Below are 18,119 nucleotides of genomic sequence, written 5' to 3'. Positions count from 1 at the left end.
TGGCTGTTTTACTGCAGCTCAAACATTACTCGAATGTGCAGTTTCTCAAATGATGAAGGGATAAGACTATGGATTAGGAGGCCACAATCTAAAAGTATATAAAATCAAATCTTGACGCAACATAAGGTGCTAGTCTTGAGTAAGTGCAAATCTTTCCAACAGGCTGTTGACTATGCACTGCCACTGAATTCCTCTAAGCAACAGTTAGACCTGTATGGTGACAGTGGTCTTGTTTGAGATACTGGGTAACATTAGTCTGGTCCACAGTGAGCTCCTGGATTAGTTTTGATTCTATAATGGCATGGGAGGGAAAATCCTTCAACTCAACCCTCAGCCTGCCATTGGCTTAACTTTGTCTGGTTTCATTCCTCTCTGAACATTGAATCGTTTCAGATGAGGTGTGGATTGTAATTATTGTGATGCATAAGACGTCGCAGTCACGTGAGTACAGGTCGGATGTTGCACTGAGTCTTTTGTACACCACTGTCCATCTGAAGATGGACCAAGAAAATGGATTTAATAGATATCAGCTTATTCTGTCCACATCTCATCTGTATTACACTACTCACTTTCTAACAGGCGTCTGCTTTCCCAAAGAGGACAAGGAGAAGGCAGAGCATGGGAAAGAAAAGGGGATCACAGCTATTGAAGAGTGGCTGTCTTAGTCCGAGACACTAGAGAGACTGAGAGATAGCCCAGAAGAATCAATTCCTGATGAGGTCTAATCTCTGAGAGAGGTGCAGGGAGAGAAAGATAAAGTCAGAATTCACTATAAAACCGCAACTGCTCTTGTTTATTAATTGATCTTGTTTTGTAATGTGAGAATTATTAGAGTCAGGAGATTGAGGCAAAATTTTACAGACACACACAAAAAAAGGCTGTGGTTATTTGCACCCCAACACTAGAGGGAGCACTTCCTGCATAGTTTCAGTGTCAGGCAGCTGGAAGGAAGAGATGCCTTTGAATGGAGGTCTACTTTCTGTCGTTGAATTATGCACAAGCTGGTGTCTTATAAATGTCTCCTTTTAAAACCAGGTCAGACAATGGAAAAGTCTGCTACTACTCAGGCAGCAAACATTTTAAGTGTCAGGATCTTTTGTAGACAGGCCATACCTGGGTGATAACAACAAGATTTATTTTCCCTACAAACAAACACTATGTTTTTAACTGTGGAGAATCACCACTGGGAAACATCCTTAAGAAATGGATTTTAATTAAAATATTTAAAGATCAAAAATAATCACTTGATTTGGGATTCAACAGCACGACCCTGGGATTGAGAATCCCATCATGTACAAGTTGGACTACGTAGAAACCTTCTGTATAAGCCTTTCCAAGTTGTTCACTTGTTCAAATAAATCAAAAGAAAATATCAATCAGTGGTTACAAATGCAGTGCTACAATGATCTTTGTGCAATAGTAAAAACTTCAGTTACATTTAATTTTCTCTTAGGGTTTGCTCTTTTTAAATTGACTCCAGTAGCTAATCCCAAAATATTATAATTGACAGTCTTCTCGTACAATATTGCACCTTACAATGTTTCCATTCAGCTAGAATGACAACATTTCATTACAATGATTGAAAATGAATTTGAGCTTCTCCCAATTATTTGTGTCATAAATTTCAACTGTGACAGTGCCATCAGAGAATCTATGGCTGGGCAAAGAGCCAGTGAGAGGGCACAGGGGGTTGTCCATGATAACTTGCAGACCAGAAGCAATGTTATAAAAACATACATATCTGGTCAAATATAAAATAAAAACAAAGCACATGGTGGCTTAGTGGTTAGCGCAGCTGCCTCTCAGTGCCAGGGACCCAGGCTCGATTCCTGTGAATCTAATGGTAGCTAGGAAAATGTTGGTTTTCATACAGAAGATAGGGTTGGGGGAGGGGTTAAGAAGTAAACAATAGGTGGAGATAGAGTCCAAAGAGTGAGAAGAACAATTGGACAGACAGAGGAGGAACGGTGGCTCAGTGGTTAGCACTGCTGCCTCATAGCGCCAGGGACCCGGGTTTAAATCCGGTCTCGGGCGACTGTGTGGATTTTGCACATTCTCCCAGTGTCTGTGAGAGTTTCCTCTGGGTGCTCTGGCTTCCTCTCACAATCTAAAGATGCGCACGTTAGGTGAATTGCGCATCGCATTCAGGGATGTGTACAGTTAGGTGCATTAGTTAGGAGTAAATATAGACTAATAGGTTAGGGGAATGGGTTTGGGTGGGTTACTCCTCGGAGGGTCAGTGAGGATTTGTTTGGCCAAAGGGCCTGTTTCCACACTGTACGGATTCTATGAAACCGAGCTGAAAACAGTCTGCAGGTTTTTCTGCGGAACTGAAGGAGAAGAGGACAGTAATATTCCGTGTAGATCAGAGTTCACCAGAGCTCTCGCTTACTCAAGATCTTTTCTTTCAATCTGTGGCTTTGACAGTGATCGGTAGGATTGTAATCGCTTACTTTCTTAGCTGCTGGAGGACCTGCAGCTGTCAGTCACTGTGGCCCAGGTAAGGTACATCACAAAATCACACAGCACAACATTGTGGGCGGAAGGGCCTATCCAATGCTGGACTGTTCTATATTCCAGTCCTCCGCACCGTTGACAGTTCTGACCAGTTGGCCACACTCGCCCGCTCTTTCCCCGCAGCCCAACATATTTGTCCTTTTTGAAATCTGTCCAGACAACAAAAGATGGATCCTCAGACTCAGCTCTTGAAGTCATCTCACCTGTTTAACCTGCCAGATCGCCAGGCTGGACAGCACGTGGTTGCCTATTGCACTGAGCAGGGCGGGGTTGCGGTACCAGAGATCCTTGCACGACTGCAAAATGTGTACGAGGCGCCAAAACGGGATGCTGTGGATATTCTCTGAGGGAACAACATGGTTCAAACTTGACAAAGTGAAGTACTCTTAGTTTTTCTCTTTTCAAAAAGTCACAGACAAGCTATCAGGTCTGCTGGAATTACTCACTTTTCTCCATCACAGTCCTGGCAGCCTTTTGCACATGATCTGTTTTTCATGCTTCCCTCTTCTTCTGGTCTCCTTGAGACACTTCTTTAGTTTCTTTCCTTGCCTTGTTTATTGATTTATTGATTTATTTTGTGAATGGAAGTCCCTGAAGTCAAGTGACAGCCTCCTCATTTGCTCAGTGTAAGAGTTTCAGTTTGTCACTTAGTCTACAGAGTGGACACTCTTCACTAATGCTGGTTGTGTCTCTCCACAACAGGACAAGTGCTGGAGCCCTGTGGTGGTCAGGGAGCCCTGGTGCACCCTGACCTTGCTTAGCAATGACCATTCTCACCATGGTCCAAACACAATGCTGGCCATTTGACAGATTGGAGTTTGTCACAAGGAACTGGCTCATGACTTCCCATCATTTATCAGATGTGTCGGGGAGTGATACTTGTGAGAACAGGAAGACAAGGAGTGTTCTTGGACTGAGGGTTTCTTTCAGTGTCAACAAGATATGTGCCATACGTCAGATGCACAGCATAAATTTAATAGGGAAGGTGCTGCGTAATCATGATCCCATTAATAGCCTCTCTTGCCTTGCACTGTCATTCCCTTATTCCTTTAATCTGTCTGGCCTTCTGCCTTATCACACACATTCCCCCTTACCACCACTCTGTTTAAAATTGGTTAATCTGTGTAGAGAGGTCACTGATCAGGAAGGTTAACTTTGCTCTGGGATTTTTGCTTGACCTCATGAGTATTTGCAGCAGTTCCTGTTTTGATTTTGGTAATCAACTGGTGACAACAACCACATGGCAAAAACAATTGAGATCTGAATCTCCACTGAGGCTAGTAACAAACTACATTAATATAACACCTTTATGGCAGTAAGGTATCCCAAGTCGCTTCCCACTGACAAAATCTCACAGCGAGAAACACAAGGTTCAAGTGGGGCAAAGAAAATTAGAGATGCACAGCAGATCAGAATTGGAGGCAGACAGAGATCTGAGAGAGTCTTGGGGCTAAATGGGCTTACAGAGATAGGAAGGGCAGAGTCCGTGAAGGATGAGAAATCCCTCCATAAAAGTTGTTCTCCAGCTAGTGTCAAAAGTGGGTGCTGCCTCACATGTAAATTGCCAACACTTTATCGTTTTGTATCGATTGAACGAAGGACCACAATAATGAATTCCACTCTAGACCAATAAGCAGAGAATCTCAAACCAGTAAACAATCCCAGTCACTTGTACCAAACTGAATTACAGAAGTGAACTACAGACATTTTATGCATCCAACTTTAAATGTCCTTGCCTTTGAGCCTTAGTCAAGGGTTTAACTCTCCCCCTCATCAAGCTGAAATCAAAACAAGAGGCTGACACCCCTGGTGCTGTAATGAGACAGCGCTGAACTGTTGGAGTGCTACCTTTCACATCAGATGTTAAATCGGGGCTGCCTGCTCTCTGTCCTGAATATCTCAGGGGATAATCCCAAAGAAGAGTAAGGGAGCTATCGCAAGCATCCTGGTCAACACTTATCCCTCAACCAACATCGAAAAAAGAGATTTGTTGGTCATTACCACTTCAATGCTTGTGGGAGTTTACTGGGTGCAAATTAGTTGCCGTGTATCTGACATTTAAAGAATTTCTACACTTGAAAAGCATTTTGCTGACTCCAAAGCACTTGGGATGTCCTAGACAAGAAAGGCACAACATAAACGCAAGTCGAAGAGCATGGTGCTGGAAAGCACAGCAGGTCAGGCAGCAACCGAGGAGCAGGAGAAACCGATGTTTCGGGAATAAGCTCTTTGTAAGGAATGAGGACATAAATGCAAGATTTCCTCTCAGGAACTGGATGATTTAGCACAATCATTATGCGGTGAAAAATCATAAGAAGGGAAAGAAAGAAATACTGATAAGATAATGTGAGCTCTACAAACTGACCTCCAAGCAATAATGCACAACAGTTGTGAGAGCATACAGGTGGTAAACAAGTGAGGAGCAGAAGTAAGCTATTTGTGCCGCGAGTTTGTTCCACCATTTAATAAGATCACGGCTGATCAACTCCATATCCTACCAATACTCTCTCGTTCCCTCACTTTCTAAGAATTTATGTCTTCAAAATATTCAAAGGCTCTCCTTGCACCATCTTTGGAGGAAGAGACTTTCAAACACTCATGCTGAGAATTTCACCTCAACTCTGCCTTAAATTGGGAGATTGCTTATTTTTAAACTACCAACTCCTCGTTCTAGATTCTCCCGCAACAGAAAACATCCTCTCCACATCCACCTGTGAACATCCCTTAGGGTTTTAGATGCTTCAAACAAGTCACCTCCAAACTCCAGTGGATCCAAGTGGATCCTGTCCAACCAAGTCTCCTCAGCCAACCTAAGTATTAATCTGGTAAATCTTCTTTGAACTGCACTGATTTCTGTGGCATACCACTCACAACTTTTGCCAACTATTTATTCCTATTCTCAGCCTCCTATTAGCTATCTGTCTCTTATCCATCATCAGCTTTTACCTTCCTTGAATGTGACACCTTATCAAATACCTTCTGGCATTCCTCCACAGATTATTGTGTATGGACAAAGAGCACCAACAACTTGGTGAAACATGATTTCCCTTTCACAATGTTGACTCTGCTTGATTACCTTGCATTTTTTAAAGTGCCACAAATCTTTAATAATAGCTTAAGGTCTTCTCTCTGATGGATGTTAAAAACTAGCCTGTCATTTCCTGCTTTTTGTCTGCCTCCTTTCTTGAGTAAAGGAGTAACATTTGCTACCTTCCAATCAAATGGAACATTCCCCAATCTAGGAGATTTTGGAAAATTAGACCCAACACACTATCTCCCGATGGTGAAATATAGAACTCATTAGGCCACAATTTGTCAGAACCATTCCCCTGGATTTATAGTTTTCCTTAATACCCCCGTCCCTGCCATTTCCCAAACTACAGCTATTTCCGCAATGTCACTGAGATCCCTACGGTGAAGACCGATACAAAATACATTTTTAATTCAGCTGCCATCTCCTTATTTTCCATTACTCACTGCCTACTGGACCAGCATCGACTTCGATTGCTCTTTTCCTTTCCAAATTCCTATAAAGACTCTAACTACCATTTTTAATATTTTCAGCATTTCTCTTTCATTATAATGTTTCTTTCCTCATTAAGCATTTAGTCACTTTTCGCTGACTTTTATACTTTGTCCAATATACTGACTTGCCACATATCTTGGCAGAATCCAATGCTTTTTCTTTGTCTTTTATAGTACCTTCACCTTTTCTTTAGTTAATCACAGATGATGGTCCAACCTTTGGAAAATCTCTTTCTTTTCAGAATGCACTGATTGTTAATTCTGAAGTATCAAATATCTTAAATGTTTGCCACTGTATCGCTATTAACCTTTGTAGACTAAAAGTGGTTACAGTGGGGCAATGGAGGTCATTGGAAACAAGGGTGAGAATTATTAATGAGGTAAAAACAATGACTGCAGATGCTGGAAACCAGATTCTGGATCAGTGGTGCTGGAAGAGCACAGCAACTCAGGCAGCATCCGATTTTGCTGCTCGTCGGATGCTGCCTGAGTTGCTGTGCTCTTCCAGCACCACTGATCCAGAATGAGAATTATAAATGCAAGGTTCACTTACCAATAATCCTGTTACTGCATGCCTCTAGGAGTGGGAGTGACCGGTAGTCCATAACTGCCAAAGTGACAAACATGTACTGACAGTTGGGAAGGGTGAACTCATTCAGCAAGGAGAGTGCTTTGTTCTGTCAAACAGAGAGCAACAACCTTTAAATAACTTTTCTGCAGCCCCAAACTAGTTTGCATCTTAAAATAAAGCACTGCTACATATCTGAATTGCAGCCTCAAACTTGCATTAATGATATCCAAAGCAGTATTTACAGTGAAACAAACACAGTATTCACTGCGTGTTCTGTAGCATCCCCTGCATAGAACAGAACTGTCACCATCACTGAAACACTCCTTGACCAGTCAACTGCTCGAGGTAGTTCTGCCATTCAGCTAGATCGTGGCTGATTTGTGTCTTAACGCCATTAACCTACCTTGGTACCATATCCTTTAGTAGATTTACCCAACTGCAGTTCACTAACTATTAATCACTCCAAAGCACATCCGGCTGGTCTCCCTGTGTGAATTTGAGGTCATTCAACACTTTGTTGCCTCTGTTTTAACATACACTCAACACTCCTGCGCTCGTTGACTCACATAGATACAAGCAAATGGCGATTTCAAGAATTTCACCCTTCTTTTCAACTTCCATCAGGACTTCAACCTTCTACATGTCTGTAAACTCTTTCAGCTCCATAACACTCGGAGACATCTGCAGACCTCAGATCCTAACCCCTTGAGTGCTCCTAATTTCAACTGCTCCACCACTAGAGGCCCCACTATCAGCTGCTGAGTTCTGGAATTCCCTCGACCCAAATTTTCCTATTGTAGACGTTGCTTAAAATCCACTTCTGACCAAGCTTTTGGTTACCTGACCTAACCTCTCCTGTTATGTCTTGGTGCCATGACATTGTTTTACTATGTGCCGGTTGGTGTTGTTAATCTTTGGTGTTTACAGTTAGCCCCAGAGACTCATGGCTTGTTGGAGGGCAGTGGGAAAGAGTTCCAGATTTCCACTGCCCTTTGGGAATCTATTGATGAGTGGAACTGTTCAAACTGATCTACCGCATGCTCTGCCCCCATCAGATGGAACAGATTCTCCCGATCCAACCTCTCAATTTCACCATCTTAAGCAACTCCATTAAATCACCCCTGCACCCTATAGATTCAAGTAAACATAAGCCTATTCCATGTGACCTTCCTGACAATCTAATCCTTTAAATCCTGTTAGGATTCTGGTCATCCTGGAAGGATCATATATTCTTCTTGCGGTGCAGTGCCTGAAACTGTACACTGTGCTTCACGTTGGTTTTTACTAGAACTCTAAACAGTTTCATGGCTTGCTTTTGTTTCCTTTTAGCTCCACTTTTAGCTTGCAAAGCACTTGACTGAGACGTCCTCTGGCAGTGCTAATATTTCTAGGGGCCAAGATGGCACAGTGATAACGTCACTGGATTCATTCACCAGGAATGGTCTATAGACACAGGTTTAAATTCCAACCAGTAGTAGGGGGTGGAATTTAAAATTAATATAGAAATCTGGGATATAAAGCTAGTTATCAATGAATTGTTTGACCATCTGGTTCACTTTAGGAATTTGCCATTCTTACCCAGTCTGGCCTACATGTGACTCCAGACTCACAGCAGTGTGGTTGGCTCTGAACTGCCCTCTGAAATGGCCTAGCACCTGTGGGTAGGCAACAACTGCTGGCCTTGCTAGTGACGTCCACAGCCCATGAGAGATGCCTGTGCCTGAACCTGTGAAATTGGACATGACTGTCAATGAAAAGCAATCGCAACTCCAATTCTGCAAGATCCCACCCCCCTGGCTCTCAGTTTCTTGTTGAAAATGGTACATGCCAACCCAACAGAATAGATGTTTCTTCGAACAAGTCCTTCCCCCACCCAATGGTTTCTGCTTCAGATTTTTGGTCATTTTCTACACTCCCTAAAGAGGGAGTGGTATAGATGGTATATGGTGACCTTCCAATTCCATGCCTCCATCAGTGAAATAACAGGGGGCATCATACACAAAGGCCATATCACAAAGTGTCATAGATATGTACAGCAGGGAAACAGACCCTTCGGTCAAACTCATCCATGCCAACCTGATATCCTAAATTAATCTAGTCCCGTTTGCCAGCATTTAGTCCATGTCCCTCCAAACCCTTCCTATTCATATACCCATCCAGAGGCCTTTTCAATGTTTTAATTGTATCCGCCTCCACACTTCATGCTCCACCAAGATATAGCTCTGTTCCTTTCCACAAAAAGCCAGTCTCCATTAAAATGACCATGGTGCTGTTGGGTTGTTGGAGATTGGTCCTATATATGATTTCATACCAATGTGGTTTCCTCTGAGGGGGTAAACCATCACCTCCTCAAAAGGCAAGCAGGCATGGGTAGCAAATGCTAGCCTTGGCAGGGACACCAACAGCCCAAGAATTAAGTATAACTTACCTCCAGCTTTTTCTTTAGAGGCAGTGGGGCACCTTGACCAATACATCTCATCATGGTCTGCAGGGCCATCACTCTCCTGATCGCTGGAATGCGTAGTTCTACGAGAAGCCTATCAGGACACAACACCAAACATTGGTTCTCGTTCTTTTTATAGGAACATAAGGAAAAGGTGAGAATTAGGCAGGTTGGTCCCTCAAACCTGCCCCAGCACTCAATGAGATCATAACTGATCTTCTACCTCAACACCATTTTTCCACAGTATCTGGATATGCCTTGATGTCTTTAACACCAGGAAATCTAGCCATCTTTGTCATAAATGTATTCAATCTCTAAAGGTTTACTACTCTCTGAGTGAAAGAATTTCACCTGATCTCCATCCCGAACAGCCTATCCCTTACTCATGGACTGCGTCAGCTGGTTCCAGGCCCCAGCTGGGAAAACATACTTGCTGCATCTGCCCTGTTGACTCCTGTGAGACTTTAGCATGAGACCACCTCTCTATTCTCAACTCTACAGAATACAGGCCCAGTCTGCTCAATCACTCCTCGGAGGATAATCCTGTCATCCCCGGTATCGGTTCTCTGCACCCCATCTATGGTAATTATATCCTTATTCAGGTAAGGAGATGAAAGGAAGGAAATAAAAACTGACTCAAAACTTCATTGCTTCGAAATTTCACTTCTAGTTATTCGGTGTATTATATTGTCTGGCTTAGCGGAATGAGTTGTAAATAGTGTTGGGGTGAAAATTATTGCAAGCCATTCTTGCAGAAAGTACAAAGTTAAAAATCACACAACAGCAGGTTAAAGTCCAAAGGTTTAACTGGAAGCACTTGCTTTCGGAGTGCTGCTCCTTCATCAGGTGGTTGTCTGGTGTTGTGTGATTTTTAACTTTGTACACTCCAGTTCAACACCATCATCTCCGAATAATTTCTGGAAGTAGGCAATGTGCACCAGGGAAACTGCACACTCCCCGCCTCTCAACATCCATCCATTAATATAGAACTAATGCATTACAAGTGTGAGTTACTTGCATTGAATCTCCCAAACTCTCCTGCATTTGCTAAGAGCTGATGTCGCCACGGGATAATTCAGATCCCAGAATTAAATTTGACTTGAGGATTTTTATATTAATTTCAAGTGGTTGTTATTTTTCACTGAAACATAAGCACACAATGCTGCGGATATGTATAACAAACATAATACACAAAATACGTTTTAAAAATGAAACTAAACAAACTGACCACGTTAAATGTAACAGTTTGAAAGATTTCAAACCAAAATCCCATCTACGACCCCACACCATTACCTCTCACTTAATCAAAATCCAGATAAATTTTCCTTCCCCATCAAATCTGTAGATTTGACTTAACTGCTTCTTCACATACCCTGCCTTGTGAGCTGCAAAGTCTTATCCTTGAATACTCACACAACGGAGAGCTTACACATTCTCAATTTTGATTGGCGAATGCAAATTTGTATCGGAACACTCCTGGTCTGGAAACTTCACAAATTACACTCTCTCACCGAGGTAACTTCTTTCCTTGACTATTGTAAACAATCCCCTTTTTTCTAAAATGAGAGTATACTTGCATCTGACTTCAGTCAGGCTCATTTTGAACTGAACCCAAATGCCATTGAACTATTTTTAAAAAATTGATTGTTAGACTCTGCTAAAGCTAATGACGTAAGATTTTATCTGTCCTGTTGTAAACACTCCCCCATAACATCAATAAACTTCCATTGAGGCTCCAGGGGTCCTTGAAATCACTGGCTTTCTGACGCATACTGGCTTTAAAATCACGTTTATGCAAAGGCTGATCTCATTACTTTTTAAATGCCTTCACAGAAATATTCCTTCAACAGCTATATAGCAACTGTTTGGAAATAAAAACACAAGTCACAAACTCTGATCGCACCCATCAAAAGAAAAGAATGCCATGCCCTTGTGCTGAATCTGTATTATTAACGGGGTATTACAAGTAAAGGAGCACAGAGCTAACCCAAGGATAGTATTCTCACCTACAGGTGGAACTGCACAGAACTGTTAAAATGAAAGATAGCTTCTACTGTTTATTTATACTTGGGTTTTAAAATACATCTTTCTATATGAAGCAATTGTAAGCGCACTGGAGAAAGTGAGGAAAAAATGACAAGGGTGAGACTAGAACTAAGAGATGCAACTCTCAGGAAATAGTTAAACAGGCTGGGCTTCCTCAGTTTCAAACGAGGCAGTACCGGTTGAACTGATAGATGCTTTCAAAATTATGATAGGATTTAGAGTCATAGAACTGTACAACATAGAAAAAGACCATTCAGTCCAACTTGTCTATGCTAAACAGATATCCTAAATGAACTTAGTCCCATTTGCTAGCATTTGACCCATATCCATCCCAACCCTTCCTATTCATATACCCATCCAGATGCCTTTTAAATGTTGTAATTGTATCAGCCTCCACCACATCCTCTGGCAGCTCATTCCATACACGTACCACCCTCTGCATGAAAATGTTGCTCCTTAGATCCCTTTTAAATCTTTCCCCTCTCACCTTAAACCTATGCCCTCTAGTTTTGGACTCTGCTCCCCTGGAGCAAAGACCTGGGCGATTCACCTGTGACCTGTACCCCTCATGATTTTATAAGTTTCTGTGAGGTCATCACCCAGCCTGCGAAGCTCCAGGGAAAACAGCCCCAGTCTATTCAGCCTCTGCCTATAGATCGAATCCTCCAACCCTGGCAACATCATTGTAAATCTTTTCTGAACTTTTTCAAGTTTCACAACATCCTTCCTATATGAGGGAGACCAGAATTGCTCACAATATTTCAAAAGGGGCCTAACCAATGTCCTGTATAGCCTCTCAACTCCCATACTCAAAGCACTCACCAATAAAGGCAAGCACAATTCTGAAGGGAGATTACAGAGAGTTAGGCAGGAATTTAAAAAGGAGGTCCTCAAGAGTAGTAATATCTGGAATACTCCCAGTGCTGCGAGCTAGTGAGGGCAGGAATAGGAGGGTAGAGCATATGAATGCATGGCTGAGGAGTTGGTGTATGGGAGAAAGATTCACATTTTTGGATCATTGGAATCTCTTTTAGGGTAGAAGTGGCCTGTATACAAGGTCGGATTGCACCTAAATTGGAAGGGGACTAATATACTGGCAGGGAGGTTTGCTAGAGCTGCTCAGGAGGATTTAAACTAGTAAGGGGTTGTGGGGGGGGGGGGGGGGGGGGGGGAAACCCAGGGAGATAGTGAGGAAAGAGATCAGTCTGAGACTGATACACTTGAGAACAGAAGTGAGTCAACCAGTCAGGGCAGGCAGGGACAAGGTAGGACTAATAAATTAAACTGCATTTATTTCAATGCAAGGGGCCAAACAGGGAAGGCAGATGAACTCATGGCATGGTTAGGAACATGGGACTGGGATATCATAGCAATTACGGAAACATGGCTCAGGGATGGACAGGACTGGCAGCTTAATGTTCCAAGATACAAGTGCTACAGGAAAGAGAGAAAGGGAGGAAAGAGAGGAGGGGGAGTGGTGTTTTTGATAAGGGAGAGCATTACAGTTGTGCTGACTGTACAGGACATTGGTTACATCACTGTTGGAATACTGCGTGCAATTCTGATCTCCTTCCTATCGGAAAGATGTTGTGAAGCTTGAAAGGGTTTAGAACAAATTTGCAAGGATGTTGCCAAGGTTGGAGGATTTGAGCTATAGGGAGAGGCTGAACAGGCTGGGGCTGTTTTCCCTGGAGCGTCGGAGGTTGAGGGGTGACCTTATAGAGGTGTATAAAATCATGAGGGGCATGGATAAGGTAAATAGGCAAAGTCTTTTCCCTGGGGTCGGGGTGTCCAGAACTAGAGGGCATAGGTTTAGGGTGAGAGGGGAAAGATATAAAAGAGATCTACGGGGCAACTTTTTCACACAGAGGGTGGGAAGTGTATGGAATGAGCTGCCAGAGGAAGTGGGGGAGGCTGGTACAATTGCAACATTTAAAAGGCATTTGGATGGGTATATGAATAGGAAGGGTTTGGAGGGATACGGGCCGGGTGCTGGCAGGTGGAACTAGATTGTGTTGGAATATCTGGTCGGCATGGACGGGTTGGACCAAAGGGTCTGTTTCCATGCTGTACATTTCTATGACTCTATACCAAATACCTTGTTCACTATGCTGTCAACCTACGACTCTACTTTCAAGGAACTATGAACCTGCACTCCAAGGTCTCTTTGTTTAGTAGGACCTTACCATTAAGCCTTGACATGACTTGCCTTTCCAAAATGCAGCATCCCACATTTAATTAATTAAACCCATCTGCCACTCCTCAGCCTACCGGCCCATCTGATCAAGATCCTGTTGTACTCTGAGATAACCTGCTGGGCTGTCTACACCACCAATTTTGGTGTCATCTACAAACATTATTAACCATACTTCCTATATTCACATCCAAATCATTTATATAAATAACAAAAAGAGGTGGACCCAGCACCGATCCTTGTGGCACACCACTGATCACAGGCCTCCAGCCTGAAAAGCAACCCTACACCACCGCCATCTTCTGTCTACTACCTTCGGTCTAGTTCTGTATCCACTTGACTAGTTCGCCCTGTATTCCACGTGATCTAACCTTGTTAATCAGTCTATCATGCAGAACCTTGTCAAATGCCTTAATGAAGTCTATATATATCACATCTACCACTCTGCTCTCATCAATCCTCTTTGTTACTTCTTTGAGTAGATGAAGAGAAGATGTTGTCACTTATGTAGGAGTTCAAAAATTTGGGCTATAAACATACAAGAGTTTTTATTAAATTCAATGGAAAATTCAGAGAAAAATCCTTTATGAGGAAGTTGAGAGAATGTGAAACTCACCATCATAGGGGGTTGTTGAGGTGAATAGCATTGATTCATTCAGGCAGAAATTAGACAAAGCATTAGAAGGAAATACTGACAGGGTGCTTTGTCTGGATGAGTTGGGCTGAATACCCTGTGTCTGTGATGTAAAGGTTCTGCAGAATTAAGGCAGCATTTCTAAAACATGTACTGAATCGGGGCAGTTATGCAGAGCAGGTTGAGATGGGAGATTCATGTGCCACTGCCTTACCTCAGCCCTACTCGCAATGCATTTACATTCCTGCTGTCTTCCATGTTCTTCAAACAACTGGAAAGCACTGACAGAGCTCGCTCATCAAATTTGTTCAGACGCTCCTATAAGACCACAAACAGACCAGACAGGTTACTGCAAATGCAAGGTGAACTTACCTTCTCTATTTTTCAATTCTATTCCCCAGGGTTTCCTTTCTCATGGCCTTACTGGCATGTGTCACTAATTCTAGTTATTTGTCTATTTGGAATCCAAGATCCTTTGGTTTCTCTAACTCATTTAGATTCTTATTTTCAAAATAACTATTGACCTCCTTATTGTTCTTACCAAAGTGAAATACTGCATGCAAGTATGTGTTGAATTTAGTTTGCAAATTGTATTTTCTAGTCAACCTGTTCAGAGATGTTATTACACACCTCTGAAGCAGGTGGGACTTGAACCTGGGCTTCCCTGTCCAAGGTATGGACACCACCACTGCACCACATGAGCCCATCATTTACAGATTAAATGCCAATTGTGTTCCTAACTTCTGGTCTCATCAGTATTGACCATCTCTATCACACCATCTTACCACCTCCTGACTACTTTGGTGTTAACTGAAATTTTAAAATTGCGTTTTTCATTCCAAAGTCAAAATTATTCATTTAAATTGTGAACAACAGTGGTTCCAATCCTCATGGGACCTAATGTTCCCCTTCAGCCACTGTGAACACCTACATTTTATCACTACTTGCTGCCAGTTCATTGCCCAGTCTGCAACTTACCACTGAACCCACATGCACTAGCCTTATTAATCAGTCCATGATATAATGTTTTCCCAATAACTTTTAAAAGTCTAGATACGTGGAATCCACTGCATTCTCATCAACCTTCTCTGTTGACCTTTCAAAGAATTCAACGTGGTTGATCAAATAAGCTTTTTCATTTTGCAAGCCCTTGCTAAAATTCATTGTTGGTTTCCAGCTGATTCTCTATTTTCTCTTTGAATAAGGATATGGTTATCTTTTGTACTAATAATGTTAATCCAACTGGTCTATAGATCCCAAAACATGCTGTAAATGTTCGATAAATAATGTGGCTACCTTTACATTCTGAGCTACCATCCCAAACCTTAAATCAACAGATATAAATGTTCACCTGAAAGGAGAAGAAAAAGCATTCCAGTATTGCTTCTTCCTGAAACAGTTAGGTATAGACATTTTAAAACTGACTGGAGTAAAGATATTCAGGGAGTTAGATTTATTTCCTTATCGAAAAAGCGACTGATTAAGTTCTACACAATTTCTTCAAAGATTTCTGTCCTTTTATTCAACAGTGTAATGGCAGTCTAGGGCAGAAACCCATATGTACTAAATTAGGTGAAACTACCACCTCGCATATTCCCCTCCAAGCCACATACTATCTTGACTTGGAACTATATAATTGTTCCTTTACTGTCACTGGATCTACATCCTCAAAATCCCTTCCTAACAATACTGTGATAGTACCTGCAACAGGTGGGAGTGGTTCAATAAGGTGACTCACCACCACCTTCTCAAAGGCGATTAGGAATAAGCCAACAAGTACTCATCTTGCCCACCTTCCATGAAAGATCCATCTGTCCCAATCTTAAAAAAAAATCAAGGGAGAGAATTCCACACTTACATTAGCCTTTGTGTGGATAGTGTGCTTCCTGTCTTGCTGTTAATATGGCCTGGGCTCTAATTTCAAGATCATATCCCTGAGGTCTGGATTGTTCCTCCAAAGAAGGCAGTTTCCCTCTATCTACCCTATTGCTGTTATCTTGCAATCAGGTCTCAAGGAGGCTTCAAAAGTAGGAATATATTAGGAATCACACTACAGAATGCCTGTATTAGAACAAACAACTTGTATAATGCCTTTAACACAACGTAACATTCCAAGGTGCTGCACAGGAGCATTAATAAAATAAAACAGGACACTGAGGCACACAAGGCATCATTGGGTTAAATGACCAACAGATCGGTCAAAGAGGTGGGATTTTTGGAATAGTGTGGAGGTGGGATTCCAGAGCTTTGGCCCAGGCATTTGTAAGCAGGGCTACCCATGCTGCAGCAACAATGATGTGGAGTGCACAGACTAGAAGAATGATGTTAATTCAGAAGGTTTTAGGATTAGAGGAGATTACAGAGATAGAGAAAGGTGAAGCCATGGAGAGCTTGGAAAATAAAGATCACAATTTTGGAATCAAAATGCTGCTTTAAATGATAGCCAATTTAGGTCAGCGAGCATAGGGATGATAGGGAACCTAGACCTGTCACTAATTAATACAGAGAGTTTTGGTTGAATTCTACAGCATGCCTAGCAGCAGGAGGAGGTTATTCAGCCAACTCCACCATTCAATAGGGTCACCTGGTTGTGGTCTCACGTCTACTTCCTGCCAGCTCAATAATCACCACTTCCTTGTTGATCAAACATCCACTGAACTCCACCTTAAATAAATGCAATGACTCAATCTTCACTGCTTTCAGGAATAAAAGGTCTACATTATCAAAAAAACTCAACTCCATCTTAAATGGGAGACCTCTTACCTTTCAACTGTGCTCCCTCGTTTCAGTTTCGCTGAAAAGAGGAAATAACCTCCTTAACAAGTCCTCTAAAGATCTTGTTTGTCGCAATATCATCTCTCATTCTCCTAAACTCCAATGGATACAAGCTAAGCCTGTTCAACCTTTATTCATTAGATAAGACATCACCATCAGATTGAGTTGAGTGAACCTATTCTGAACTAGTTCTAATATAAGTACGTCCTTTTCCAAATAAAGAATTTTAAACTGTACACTGCACTCTACATGCAGTCTCACCAAGGCCCTGCACAGCTAAAGTAAAACTTTGCTACTCTTGTATTTGTGTTCCATTGCAATAAATCCTAACATTTGATTTGTCTTCCTAATCACTTGCTGAAGCTGCATTTTAACTCTCTGTGATTCAAGTACCTCTGTACCAATGACTTCTGCAATCTCTCTCCATTTAAATAGCGCACTGCCTTTCTATTCTCTCTGTCACAGGAGACAAGTTCATATTTTCCCACATTATATTCAATCTGCCAATTTTGGTGTCACCTGCAAATTTAGTTAGCATAGATTTAGTCATTTCCTCCAAGTCAATTAAAAATGATATAAATATTTGACAGCCCAGCATTCCACTACAACTTGCTAACCCAAAAAAAACCACTTACACCTACTCTCTGCTTCCTTTTACTTAACCAATCCACTTGCTACTTGTTGATGGTTTAAGTTCCTTCTTCCTGCTCACCTCTTGAGTTTCAATTACCTTTTGGAAGTTTTCTTTGTCTTCTGCAATAAGGACTGAAACCAATGCCTCCACCTTTTTCATTATCAATTCCTCAGACTTTCTCTCTCTAGGACCAACATTCACTTTAGTTGCTCTTTTCCTATTTTAATACAGTGCTACAAGGCTATATTTCTTCCGAGCTTTCTCTCATTCTCCTAATGAGCAATTTTTTTTTGCTGCTTCTTAGAATCTCACTACCATTAATCCTTGTAGACTTGTGCAACGTTTCATTTTATTTGATAATATTCCTCTTTATTCAGGCATAGATGGTGCATCCTTCTCAAGGAATGATTCTTTTTTACTTTAATAAATCTTTACTGGGAGTTATTAATTATCTCCATAAAAGGCTGTCACTGCATGTCTACTGTCCTGTCATTTAACCTAATTTCACTTTATCGACTCTGCCTTCAAATTCTTATAATTATTTTTATTTGGGTTTGAAACAGTTGTACCCATGCTTGTTCCTTTCAAACTGAGATGTGAAATTTGACCATATTATGACCAAGATCACCTAAAGACTCCTTTACCATTATCCAGAATAGCCTGCTCCCTGGCTGGATTTAGAATGTACTGTTCTAAGAAAGTGCCCCAAATACAATCTACTAATACATTTCCAATCTATCCACATTGATTTATTTCTCTGTAAATAGGAAGTTACCCATG

The 18,119-nt window shown here is 41.7% G+C and overlaps 1 protein-coding gene across 1 annotated transcript in view; it reads right to left on the bottom strand.

Moving 5' to 3' along the window:
* fastkd2 (FASTK mitochondrial RNA regulator 2) overlaps positions 1-18,119 on the bottom strand; it is a 33,515-nt gene that overhangs the window by 12,622 nt on the left and 2,774 nt on the right. Inside the window, exons 3-6 of the mRNA XM_043693235.2 lie at positions 14,145-14,248; positions 9,042-9,150; positions 6,596-6,719; positions 2,721-2,860 (exon numbers count right to left, since the gene is read on the bottom strand). Coding sequence (XP_043549170.1) covers positions 2,721-2,860; positions 6,596-6,719; positions 9,042-9,150; positions 14,145-14,248 — 477 coding nt within the window. The remainder of the gene's footprint in view (positions 1-2,720; positions 2,861-6,595; positions 6,720-9,041; positions 9,151-14,144; positions 14,249-18,119) is intronic.

Source organism: Chiloscyllium plagiosum, unplaced genomic scaffold, assembly GCF_037043375.1.
Source record: "Chiloscyllium plagiosum isolate Xiang-an unplaced genomic scaffold, Cpla_swu_hap1 HiC_scaffold_7, whole genome shotgun sequence".
Lineage (NCBI taxonomy): Eukaryota > Metazoa > Chordata > Chondrichthyes > Orectolobiformes > Hemiscylliidae > Chiloscyllium > Chiloscyllium plagiosum.
This window is presented reverse-complemented; position numbering and strand designations above follow the sequence as displayed.